This window comes from Alosa pseudoharengus, unplaced genomic scaffold, assembly GCF_046254945.1.
Source record: "Alosa pseudoharengus isolate Yale_2024_CS ecotype anadromous, Long Island Sound unplaced genomic scaffold, YU_APseudo_1.1 YU_APseudo_1.1_scf_8, whole genome shotgun sequence".
NCBI lineage: Eukaryota > Metazoa > Chordata > Actinopteri > Clupeiformes > Clupeidae > Alosa > Alosa pseudoharengus.
This window is the reverse complement of record NW_027468870.1, coordinates 8,126,704-8,140,466: the sequence shown is the minus strand read 5'-3', so window position 1 is coordinate 8,140,466 and position 13,763 is coordinate 8,126,704. Positions and strand designations below refer to the sequence as shown.

General features: G+C 44.7%; 1 protein-coding gene across 1 annotated transcript in view; it reads right to left on the bottom strand.

The window, feature by feature from the left end:
• The window catches only part of ablim3 (actin binding LIM protein family, member 3), a 61,827-nt gene that overhangs the window by 8,919 nt on the left and 39,145 nt on the right, over positions 1 to 13,763 (bottom strand). The window contains exons 5-15 of the mRNA XM_076274137.1: positions 13,161 to 13,287; positions 12,590 to 12,683; positions 10,254 to 10,341; positions 8,614 to 8,672; positions 7,918 to 7,989; positions 6,613 to 6,768; positions 5,732 to 5,761; positions 5,217 to 5,346; positions 4,068 to 4,166; positions 2,879 to 2,929; positions 387 to 524 (exon numbers count right to left, since the gene is read on the bottom strand). Coding sequence (XP_076130252.1) covers positions 387 to 524; positions 2,879 to 2,929; positions 4,068 to 4,166; positions 5,217 to 5,346; positions 5,732 to 5,761; positions 6,613 to 6,768; positions 7,918 to 7,989; positions 8,614 to 8,672; positions 10,254 to 10,341; positions 12,590 to 12,683; positions 13,161 to 13,287 — 1,044 coding nt within the window. The remainder of the gene's footprint in view (positions 1 to 386; positions 525 to 2,878; positions 2,930 to 4,067; positions 4,167 to 5,216; positions 5,347 to 5,731; positions 5,762 to 6,612; positions 6,769 to 7,917; positions 7,990 to 8,613; positions 8,673 to 10,253; positions 10,342 to 12,589; positions 12,684 to 13,160; positions 13,288 to 13,763) is intronic.

Sequence of the window (13,763 nt, the reverse complement as noted above, 5' to 3'; positions counted from 1 at the left end):
CAACCTAAATGAGTGCATCGAACAAGAAAAGCCAGGAGCCTCCCAATCTGTTTTGACCCTTGACAGCACCTCCCCTCCCCCTCAAAGAAAATGTTTTGTCCTAAGTAAACCCTTTCAAATAATGTCCTAGTGGTCTAAACCTATTCGTAATAATGTTGAAACTCCCTTTGAAGTATGATGACATACCCTGAAGGGTCTGCAAAACCTCGGGATCTCGGGACCCCGACATCTAAACAATCCCTGAGTGAAAAGTGAAGTCTATAATGTGTAAAGTCTGCAATGTGTAGGTCTGTAATGTGTAAAACATGTAATGTGTAGTTTCTATTGTGTAAAGTCTGTGATGCAAGGTCTGTAATGTGTAAAGTCTATATTGTGTAAGGTCGTACCTTTAGGGGAGCTGGAATAGTGGTAGTAGTCAGACTCGGAGGGTTGGCAGTGGTCTGGCGAGTAGGACGAGGACAGCTGAGAGGAGTGGAGGATATCCTCACTGGTTTTACTTTTTGTGGCTTCGTGGTGACAGTCATCTGTGTGAACAACATCATCGGCAATCAGACACAGTAGTAGGCTTTGGTTTCATGCCATATCAGCACTTGTAACTATTTTGTGGTATTGTAAAAACAATATAAATGCAAAATGAAAATGAACAAACAAATGCATAGATAAACAAATAACTAAATGGCCAATCAGAGTCAGTAGTCTGAAGCATCCTAAGGCCTCTGTGAACACCGTACACTTTGTGCACACACTGCCTACATAAACACAGTGTGGGTGATGACGTGTGAAGCGATCGCTCCTGATGGTGAGAAGAGGTGAGTAAAAATGGAGGCGCCTTTGTCGCGGTGGCTTTTGTGGGGAGGCTTAGCGAGGACAGTGAGTGACGGGAGCGGTAAGGGGCCGCTGTGCTGGACGGCCATGACGGAGGGAAGGGAGTGACACAGAGCATCACTCAGGTTAATGAGGTTATGCACCAGAGCAGAGAGAAGCGAGGGAACCAGAGATGGAGAGAGAAGACAGAGAAAAGGGGATGGATGTAGGGCCGTGTCTGACACGGGAAAATGAGGAAGAATAAGCCAAACGTTTTCACCGATTCTTCTTCTTTTGCAGCAAAGATATCCTATCGTAAACCTCATTTTAGGTGCACACTGCACAGGGCTGTAGTGCAGCATATTACTTTCACTAAACATTAGCGAGGCGGCTGCAAAAACACCAGAGTATGAGAACAGATTGAGATCAGGATCATCCTGTTAGCTTAGTCTTAGCGGTTCATTCTAGACAGATCTCCCGATAGCCCTTTGCTACTGAAGTGAAGATTTGGCTGAATGGAGAGAGAGGAGAGAGATACTTACAGATGACAGGGCAGCAAGGGCAGGACAGCGGGATGAAGGAGACAAGGGGAATGGGGAAAAGAAGGAGGTAAAAAGGAACAGTAAGTGAAAATGAAAGTAGGAGCACTCAAAGGTTCACCCTCAGCGGACTCTGAGGAAGCACAAGTCTGCCATATGGCCATATGGAGGCTATCATTAATGCATCACATTACCTCCATATCATATGTGACTCCAAGACCAACACAATCAATTATACCAATAAACTAATAATAAACAATTTGACTAAAATACGGCACAGCACGGTTCCTCCACACGGCCAGCACAGAGTTTCTCTCACGGCTTCCAAATGCACTACAGGCCAGTAGTCAGTAGGGCGTGGACAGAGAGTAGTTAATTATCCTACAGTCTGACCAAGCAATGTTGTCTATTTAATGCATTCAAATGGACATGATTCAATCAGGTCATGCATATTTTTTTTAAATTTAACACATTTATTACATTTGCTTGATTTTAGAGAGGATTGATCATTTTATCCTGTAACTAAAGTTTTGATAAGTATCCAGTGTGCAAAAGGATTGACTGTGAGTTAGCAGCATATGTATGTCTTTGAATGCCCAAGACCACAGGTCTGTGATGCACACAACACACCAGTTCACAACAAACCACACAGGACACCACACAAAAACACACACAGGTCACTGTAATGGAAAAACACACTCGGTACACCTCAAAATCATCTATTATTCACCATCGTGTTCTCATGTACATTGGATACCCAAATACCCCAAAATATACACTTACACTGTTTGGAAGATCATTTCCCTATCATACATTCACTTTGTATTTGTGTCTGACTATTTCAAGAATGCCCAACATGACTTCCAACATTAGGCTACTCTATGTGCTTGTCCCTCACAAATATGGATACAGCGCTGCATGTGATGTACAATCACATTTACATATTAGCATGTAAGCTATTCAGTACAAAAAGGCATGCATGCACTCTCCATCACTCCAGCTGAATTAAAGGACAATTCCAAATAAATGTGAAAAATAACATGTTTTGACATAAAATAAGACTCTTTTGGGATATATTTATATGACTTTACACATCATATGAAATATCTGGATAATAATGGGAATGCTATACCGGTAGTTATTTCCATTAATTTACATTCCTAATAGGATACACCAATAGGTGATTACTGCTCCTCAGTAAAAACACAGAAGAAATCATGCAATAGCCAAAACAAACTACACCATTGCATGACGAGCAAAAGAAAAAAGAAAGAAAATAGTGTCATTCCTCATGCTATTGAAAGATACAGTACATGCACATACTGTATGTGTTTAATGTATAGCTCATAATGCCATATGTACTTCATATGTGCTCTTCCTGTGCTGAAAATGCCTTTAGGAAATTCAGCTGGGGGTTTAGTGGAGATAGAGCACTCAAGTGACTGTTAAAGCACGGCAGACTCGTCTATCTCCAAACACACCAGGCGTTATTAACTCCCTGGGTTATTTGGAGAGAGGTACTCAAACACATATACCATGTCTCTTATAGATGGGAGGTTTCCTGTAGATGTTGGTCTCCGCTGTAGCTGAAGACAGACACAGAGACACAGAGGACATGAGACAGGGAAGAAGGACACCAGGGAAAGAGGCAGTGGCTGGGGGAGTGCAGTTCAGGTAAACTGGGTTAAATACCTCTCGGCTTGGAGATGATCCCATCCACTCACCCCTTCATTCTCTAACTCAATATGAACTCAAGTAAATGTATCGTCTACCATCACTGATATAAATCATTAAACAAGCCACATGCTTACATTCTCACATTAACCACTGTACCGAGGTACTGAAATCCTTCTTACTCAAACTGAGAAGAGCCAAGGTAGGTTTTTTATTTAATGCCTTGGCGCTTTGACGTGATGTGTGTGTGTGTGTGTGTGTGTGTGTGTGTGTGTGTGTGGGGGGGGGGGGGGGGGGGGGGTGCAGAGGATAAGAGAACAAGCGGAAGGCTAACATTACAGATCAAAGGCTGGAGCAAACGGACCCACCTGCGCCGGGGGACATCGACATAGATGTTCTGCTGACTTGAACCAGCCCCAGGCACAGAGTAGGCAACCAACAAACGGGTTGGAAAACAAAGCACATTTATTCACAAAGACTGGAGAACCACAAATATATACATCTGAAGATGGTCCCGTGTGTGTGTATGGTGAATCTTATTCCACATAGGTGTCTTAGCACAGGGTGGATGTGGACTCTTTAACTTAACTTTAACTCTCTTTTATGTTGCCTGTGGTTATCTGAACTTCACACACAGTTGTTGACTAGTGCATATTTACCATCCCGTCAGTGTATTTCAAATGATGCACCTAACACAATCAATGAGGACAGCGATGTAACATGTCATGTTCACACACTCAAATCACACGATTAACTGTAAAGTCATTATACACACGCATACTCGATTCAAACGTGACAAACAGACCACTTCAAAAATAAATTAAAAAAGTGAAAACAATCAGTGGACTGAAAAGTTGAAAAAAAAAAAAGCTATGGGGAAGGAAAATGGGAGGACAGTGGTTGAAATGGCAAACTATGGACAGAAAGTGCGGGGAATCAAGGCCCACTTTCTGTGCAGCCCACAGGACCGAGAGACCAGTGAGGGCGAGGTTAGTGCACTAGGAGGGGTGGATGCAATGGAAGGGGTGAAGGAAAAAACCAGAAGCCTACCTGGCACGTGAAAATGCTTGGGTGCTGGGTTCGTGGTGGGCGTGCTCGATCTGGCATCAAGCTGACTGTAATAGGGAGAGCTCCTGCCACTCTCAGTGCCTGCAGTCAGCCCAAGACCAATGAGAGAGCGTGAGCTGGACCCGCCCCTGGGAACCCCACCTCCCCTGCCCACCCACTGCCCAAAGCTCAGGCCTTGCAGTGCATAGCAGCCAATCAGGAGGAGTGTATGTAGTGCTTAGCACAGAGACGCATTCCATGCCTTACTAGAACACACCAAAACAACAACAAGCACATCTGCAGGTTCAAGTTCATGATACTGTAAATGTGCTGCTGTTTTAGCTATTTGAACTTTGAATTTCAATTTGAGGTTTGTAGCTCTTTAAGAGCTTAATGGTAATCGCCTTACCAATAGTGCTAGCGTTAGCAACCCACAATAATATTAGCAGAAGAACTACATGAAGTTAATAAGACTGTGCATGATTCAAGAAAAGCATGAGCTCATGTGCATCTCATTCTGGTGCAACTAGATCAAGAGCAGAGGCTAAAATGGGATGGTTAGTGACCCACACATTAGACACTGCTCTTCTGTGCTAGGGAGAGATGGTATGTATGTGAGTGAATGAAGGAGAAGGCCAACCCTCTGCAGTGGACCAGCGCTCTGACAGCCGTGGAGTCTGAGGCCGAGGCTTGAGTTGTTGGCCAGACAGGTCATTATCATCACCACACATGCTGCCAGAGCGCTCGGCCTGTGTCAAGTTTTGTCCGTCTCTGATCGTTGGTGAATGAGGGCCTGAGATCGGCCTGTCTTTCAGTTAGACAGCTCTGACAACGCTGTGCGGTTAAGGCTGAGTGGTCTTTCTGCAGAGAGTTGGGGAGTGAGTGCATGAGTGGTTTGTGTGCAGGCAGAATCTTTAAAAAAAATAAAATAAAAAAAAATTCCCAAAAGATTAAGATAAATTCAACTACATAGCAAAAGATTAGACTACATGAAAAGATATAAAAACACAACCAAAGGAGTATTCATAAAAGATCAATATCACCTCGTCTGCCACATTAATCAAAACACCCAAATGTCAGAGCTGTCGTCAGCCGCGTGAGTGCACGTCCTCCTGGTGTGTCGGAGGCACGCGACCGTCGTCACTGACTCACCCGAGCGGTAGCAGAGCTGGGGCGAGCGAGGCGCTGTGGGAGACATGCCCTGCCGGCTGTAGGTGGGCGAGTCGATGTAGCCGGGACTGGAGGAGCGCCGGTGCCGGATGTCCATGCTGTCATAGATGTCCTGTCACGGAGCAGTCAGCACACAGCGTTTATCTCAATTTACACTCACGGCCTATCAGTTAGTCAAGACTTTGCTATTATATATGCACATACGATAACATACAAATTAATATAATCTACAAAGCTAAACTCATGCAGTCTTCATGCAATCTTCAAGGCATCAGAGCATTTATACTAATTCTAGACTACAAACACATATTCTCAAAAACAAATCTGCAATTTCAACTAAATGTTGGACAGTGCCAAAACACTTGGTCTTTGGAAAAGGTTGTTGATACTTGAACTTGATACTTGAACTTGATACATGGCTCTGATCTGGGCTTATTCTCCAGCTCATGCCATCTATTGTTTATGGTCACACACCACCAGAGGCTCAAGAGAATTACCTGAGAATAAGGAGAAAGAGTCCCCAGGGACTGATGATCGGAAGGCCAGAACAAAAGGAGAAACATACAGAAAGAGAGGAGTGAATATCCACCCTATGGTCCCAAATCCAATCCTGAGCAATGCATGCTAATTACAAAGGATTAGTACAATCTATGCCAAAGAGAAGAGGAAAACAGGCCCAGTCATTGGCTCTATGACACTTCATTCCACAATACAATTATGTCTACTGTGGGACGAAACAATTATTACATTTAATTTAAGCACTCCTGAGCATTTAGCTAAAGAACTGACTTTATTATGCTTGTTAACCTTTACAATGCTACATAATTTTGTTTAAATTAGAGAGGGATTAAAAGGATTCACAGAATCGATAGTGGCACCTGCCTTATGAATGTAATATTTCATTCATCCCTCTGGCGACGAGGAAGAAAATTGAGTTAAAGAAAGCGAGTGCAGGGATGCACATATGGATTCTGTAGCACTGAGAGGGGGCAGACCAGTGAGAAACAGAGGGAGCAGCCAGGCAAGAGGTGTGTGTGGGGGGGGGGTCTGGGATAAGGGACCACTAGCCCTCGCACACTCTCTCACACATGCACACTCTTACAGGGAGGCTTCACCGGGCACGTAACTGAAGCGTTCCGTTCACAGAGCGTCTGCTGCAACAATTAGCTTCAACTATAATCAATGGAACTGGCTACACCAGGCGTGTATGGGGGCGTGTATGTTCGAAAAAATTAGGCCAGTCTTCTAAAACTATTATTACCCTAGGGCCGAGGCGAATGGAGTGTTTTAGTTGCGGACTCGGTGTAGCCCAAGTGTAAAACACACACACACATACACACGTGCGTGGGGGTTAAGTGTAACACCAGCATCTCAGTACCTCCCCATAGCTGTAGCGCTCTAGTCTGTCATCAGAGCAGTATGTGTGATAGGACTCATAGGGAATGAGATCGGGCTGCTGCACGTCATAAATAGCCTTAATCTTAGGCAGCGCAGCCAGATCTTTATAATTTAGGATCTCGTTTTCCACTTTGGCCTGAGGAGAGAAGACACAGAGACAGGACAAGACAGAAAGCAGAAGAGACAGAGAGAGAGGGGGAGAGAGAAAGAGAGAGATAGAGAGGGGGAGAGAGAAAGAGAGAGATAGAGAGGGGGAGAGAGAAAGAGAGAGAAAGAGAGAGATAGAGAGGGAGAGAGACAGTGGAGCTGAGGTCAAGAGTTGGCCACAGGTTTTGGACTTTGGACCGAAGAGGACAGACATCACACACAGAAGCACTGAGAGGTCCAAATGAGGCACCCGATATACAATACATTTATAAATTCCACACAAAAACACGCTCGAACACACACACAAACACACAAACAAAAACACACACACACACAAACCCACACACCCACACAACCCCCCCCCCCACACACACACACACACAAACACACACACACACACACACACTCCACACACATCCACACAACACACACACACACACACACACAAACACACACACAAACACACACACACTCCACACACATCCACACAACACACACAGCAGAGGGACATGGCATGGTTAGACACAGAGAAGAGCACACAGAAAGCAGTGACTTGTCTCAGCCCCAGGACCCCATGTACCCCTCCTCTTCATCATCTCACATGAATCATGTACCCCTCCTCTTCATCATCTCACATGAATCATGGCAGTAATGGAAACAACAGTTCCCCATGAAGAGCCCATAAATAATGTCCACCCCGCGCAGTTATCATACGTATGTATATCATATGGAGGACATACATCACTGACAGGCAGGAGACTGGAACAGGAGACGGATGTTTGCTTTAACCACATCACAAATACGGTAAAATACCAGACAGACAGAAAGACATGCACCATAACCACTCAAGCGGTTTCAACGTGGCATGAATCGTCTAATGATGCTTTTGAGACAGAGAGCTATGTGTGTTTGAATGGAGATCAAAGTCTTCTGTAAGAAACAGTTGATTCATCTCCTTGAAACCACTTTTTTGTAAAGATACATAGGACCCACAAAACAAAAACACCTATAAAGAACACATACACACACAGACACATATAATTATGTTGCCCATACACCCAATGTGTCACATGTGATTGTCAACAAACCATCAACAAAATATAAACAAGAGCACAGCTGCTACTTAAATGCTACTTACACAGATTACGCGGCTTGGAGAGCCAATGCTGGATCCAGGAGGAGAGATAGAGGCCTCAGAGGTACGTCTTAGCTGTTAGAACAAAAGTATGCACACACACACACACACACACACACACACACACACACACACACACACACACACACACACACACACACACACACACACACACACACACACACACACACACAAGCATCCATCTCTTTGTTTCTTTGCATTTGTGTAAACCATGACTTTAAACATTTTAAGTGAATATTCTTTCATAGGGACTAAGAGACAATGCCGGATTCAGTGTTTAATTTAACCATGCTAAACGCAACACTCAAAAATACCTACAACTTCTCCCTAATGATTTCCCAAGACACCTGAATGACAGGCCAGTGATTATGCTCACTGGTTTGATTCCTCCTTATGCTGATTCATTGGATGTTACAGGACCAAGATATCTGTTATTTTCTAGTCAGAGCTCTTGGACCACTGACAGATAATACTGTGTTGTTCAGTGGCTATGACTATAACAAACATTTCCCAAACGTCTTCTGAAATCGTGTTTGTGTGCGTGTGTGTGTGTGCGTGTGTGTGTGTGTGTGTGTGTGTGTGTGTGTGTGTGTGTGTGTCAGTGTGAGTATGTGTGTGTTCTTTATGTGTGTTGCAAGGCCAAAGCGAAATAGACGGTGCGAGTGCTCGGTGACTTACTCTGAGTTTCTTCTCCATCCGTGCCGACTGTTTACACGTGGGATGCCAGACCTCTGAACCTGTCCAACAGTACAACACAGAGGAAGGAGATGAGCCACAACGCCGACCACTCAAGTCCAACACAGTTCACTGCCCCTCTGATGGCTGGGGCTGCACCCCAAAGACTCGGCGAGAATAGGGGCTGTGCAGCTGAAATGCTTGGCTTGCTTAGAACGTGTGCACTTTTCTCCCTGAGCTGCTCCACCCTTCTCAGGATTCATCAGCGGCATCTCACTTGATCAAAAGAACGAGCCGGGACATCAGCACTTCTAAACAACACCCACATATCAACTCATCCACACAGGCCCACATATATTACAGCTCAGGAGCTCGAGGGCTGAGGTTGTAACTCTCTTTCTCTCTATCTCTCTGTTTTTCTTCCTCTCTTTCTAGCTCACACACACACACACACACACACACACACACACACACACAAACAGGCACACACACACCAGCCCTCCTACACAACATCAAACACACCATGCACCATGTACCATAAACACACACCTCTGTGACCATAGGCTGCTCTTTATGTGATTCCCTCGCCCTTGCATGTTGTTGGTGTTGCAAGGCATTCAGCGCTATCATATAGCGGCCTCTGCGGCGCATCATGATGCTAATGAGAAATTACATCTACTTCCTGACCTGGCATCGGTCCCTACTGCTGGTGCCGCAGCGTAGGGCAATTTACTGCCTCTGGCGTCTATTCAAATCAATTTGGTCTTCATGTCCACAGTATAAAATATGACTAATATTAATCCTATCATTCATGAGTGGTACAGACCTCATCTCACTTTCAAGATCAATAGGTATAATGTTTTAGGCAGAGGGAGAAATGAGAGGAGAGAGAGAGAGAGAGAGAGAGAGAGAGAGAGAGAGAGAGAGAGAGAGAGAGAGGAGGCAATATCAGGGGGCACAATTTTAGCATAGTGGTTACTGTATGTTTCCAAAAATCATGCATTTAATAGACAGCAATAAAACATCATTCCCCAAACACTGCATGTGATCCATTTGACCAAAATGTTTGCACGGTTCACAGACATGATGAGCAGATCTCCTGAAGCAGACAGTGACTGGAGGGAGGAGCAAGTGAGCGACAGAGTCTGAGTCACTGCCGTCGTCCCTCCTCAGAGCCCACAGCTTTGAGCTGAGCTGACTGAGCTGTGCTGAGCCACCCAGCCACCTGGGGAGCCCTGCCTCAACCACTCTGCTAAATTATGGACTATAAAACTTACATCAAGAGTGAACAAGAGAGGCTGCTCAAACTACGGCAGCGCTTCAAAGTGGTGCCGCTTTAAAATGATCACTTTAATATTTCAAAGATACTTCCAACCGCTCACAGTGTACACAAACTCACAGTGTTAAAAAAAAAAAAAACGTTGAGCTCCAAGAAGCAGTTTTTTTTACACATTAGGGGTGTGTGTGTGTGTGTTTGTGGAATATTATATAAATAACACATTAGAAAAGCAGTGGCGTTCATTACGGCGCACATTTGGGGCTGTTAGCAGCACAGCGTGCTGCTCGGTGAGACCTGAGGAGCTTGCGAAAGCGCTGCTGCTCGAGTCAGCATAGAACTAGAACAGAGACGAGGGCCGACCAACCTGTCAGATACATCTCCTCCCCCTCAGCAAACATCATATGGCATCTGGCACAGCGGGCACAGGTGGGGTGGTAGTGCTTCCCTCCTGCCTACAACAGGAAGAGAGAGAGGGATAGAGAGAGAGAGAGAGAGGGAGAGAGAAAGAAGAAATTGAATAAGAGTATATAAGGAATCCTGTGATAAACTGTAGTGCTGAAAAGTACTGAAATGTGAAAAAGAATTTTGTATGATAGGGACACAGAATTCACCAGATGCAGAGAGAGAAGCTAAAAAAGGGTACGTATGCTGAGCTACAACCCGTCTCTAACGGTGCGGCTCTGACTCCTCTCCTCCAGAGCAATTACACAATCAGCCTGTAATTTCGTCAATTGCAGCGATTCACCAGGCACACCTGCTGCGCTTTTCAAGAAACACCATTTTCACACTCAAACAGCCGCCAAAATCTCAAAGACCTCCCTGGGGAGAGAGGTGTCCAGGAGGAGAGTTACTGCATCACAAACACAACTAGCGTACCCGTGAACAGTGAACACAGAGTCAATCTAAACAGCACGGCTATGTTTGCCACTGCCTAAGAGAGAACATCAGCCTAGGCAAATGAATCTAGGTACTTATAGTAGGTGAAGATGTAACCATATTATATTATAATATAAAATTATGCATATAGTATATTCATATATATTCATATTGTAATGGAATTTTATGTTTAAATAAAAGCATCTGCCAAATACCATACTAATAACAATAACCATTACCATAACCATGTTGTATCAGACAAAATTGTGCCTAGTGTGTTCCTGAGCTTTGTGCCTCAGTCTTTTCTTTGACCATTCAAAGCACATCCTTCCTCTCTGCTCAGACACCGAACCCCCCCACACTGTGGCACAGGAGCTGTCGAAGGACTCTCACATTTACTGATGATGACAGCACATTAAGGAAAAAGGTCACTATTCTTAGAGGCTCCAAGGCATACGGTCTAAATGTGCGTCATGTCCTGTCTGCGCTCAGCACAATCCCAGATTGATGAAAAAAGAAAAGCCCCGACGCTAATCATATGCACAGGATTGCATGCACCGCTCTGGGAGACATCAACGAGTACCCACCAGCCCACCATGAGAATAGACAAATAGGCATCCTGCCAGGTGTGTCACTTGACAGGTAACTCAAGCTTTATTTCAAACAACAATAATCTCAACAGGGTCTTGTGTTATGCTGGGCCGTCTCTCACATGGAGGTAGGATTAACCCCATGGATTGTGCCATTTGTCTTTTAGGTCAGAGCAATGGATGTTTTGTATGCTCTATCTGCAAGCCTGTAAAGTGCAAGTAAGCACTCCCTTAACATGTGTCCAGATGAATGTTAAACATGCCAGACGTGACCCTCAACACATACATCTGCATCGGAAATGAGCAACTTCTACTGCAGCAAAGACGCAGAGACTCATGGGATACTACAGTGATATTGTGCATGGACAAATATGCTTCTCTGCATTTTCTGTACACACACACACTTACACATAAGCACACACCACACACACACACACACACACATACACACACACACACACGCACACACACACACACACACACACACACACACACACACACACACACACACACACACACACACACACACACACACACACTCACACACATGCACGCACACACACACACACACACACACACTCACACACATGCACGCACACACACACACATATACACCCACACACACTCACACACACACAGTCAAGCATGAATGTGTCAGAAACGTGTTGTCTCAAGACAAAGAAAAGGAAAGTAAGAGCCATTCAGTGGTGATTCTGTGTGAAAAGCAGAAATCTAAAGTCGTAATGGATGCTGACACAGTAATGCAACACAAGTATGATAGTCGGGATAGAACAACAGGAAAAGGAATACAACTGTCCAAAAATACATTCACACAATCTTCCCACATAGAGACACAGCTGCCAAAACTCTGGGAAAAAAGACACTGACAGGTCAGCAGGACTGAATGTGTATTTCAATAGCCTGGAGCAGAAAACGCAAAAGCAAACTACAGATTCAGACATGCAGGGTGAACAAGAATGGAGAACAACAAAGAGGGAAACATTCAGCAGGTAAAGGGCCAGTATTGTTCATGTTAGCACCTGGTGGGATATTTACATTACATTACAGTACAATACAGTTCATCACAGATAAAGTATTCAGTACAGTGCAATATAGTAATTAACAGATATTTTTCTGCAGTGGCATGCATGCCAAGGCTAGGCTAAACACACACACACATACACACACACACACACACACACACACAAACACACGCAGAGAGAGGAACACTCACCTCAAGAACTCTCCCACTGATGTACCTATGGCAAGTCTCACACTTTATTCCAAACTGGGTGTGGTAATCTGACTCACAGTACGGAATCCCATCCCTGATAGGGAATGAACAGAAAGAAAAGAAAAGGAAATCATTGCAGCTCTCTCTTTAGCTAAAACATTGTGTTCCCTCTATAGTGGAATAAAGGGAGAGTATCTCTGACACCAGAGTTACAAAAACCATCAGGTTTTGATAGTTGATTGATATTGTAAAGAATAAAGGGGTTTTTGTCTGTTGGCACAGTTTTGCAATGGCCTGATGGGGGTAGCTGAAACAACTTGAGAACAGGATGGCTAAGACCTAACGTTCTGTCCCCCACTGCAAGTTACCCACTATCTACACACCATCATCATAACCACTTCAAAATGAGTAGAGGTGTTTAGCTCTAGATCCAGATAACAGGCTGGCAGGTACGCAGTGAGCTAATTAGAGTTTATTTATTAGCTCTTTTCAAACACAGAGCATTTCATGCAGAGTATAAGTACAGGTGATGCATTAATATAAGAATAAAAAAGGACAAGCAGTGACCTACTTGCTGATGTATTCCCCGGTCAACACAGTGCCACAGGTCTGACACTTGAAGCAGCTGACGTGCCACTGTTTCTCCAGAGCCAGGAGAGACTGGCCCTGCTTGATCTCCTCATTACAGCCTGCACAGTCTGCAGGTAGACAACACACACACACACATCACTATATCAGAACACACACACACACACACACACACACTCACACACACACACACCACTCTGCCAGAACACACACACACACACATATCAGTCTTCCAGAACACACACACACATATCAGTCTTCCAGAACACACACAGTCACATACACTCATCACTCCTCCAAAACTCTTCTTTTCCTCACTCATTTACCCTGTCGGGGGGGAAATCATGATGAATTAAAGGAATTAGAACAAGGACGAACAGATAAATCAAAAACACCCTCTCCCCGAGCTGGCGAGGTGGCACTGTGTTCGTTTTGTGTTCATCGGGTGGAGATGAATGACCGGTGGCTGAGCCGCGCCTGACTGCGGCTGTGCCGTCCTGCGCTGCCTCACAGTGCAGACGTGTAATTGCGTCTGTCGCTGGCCAAGTGGGCCACTGCTGGGATTTATGGGCCGAGATGATTCATA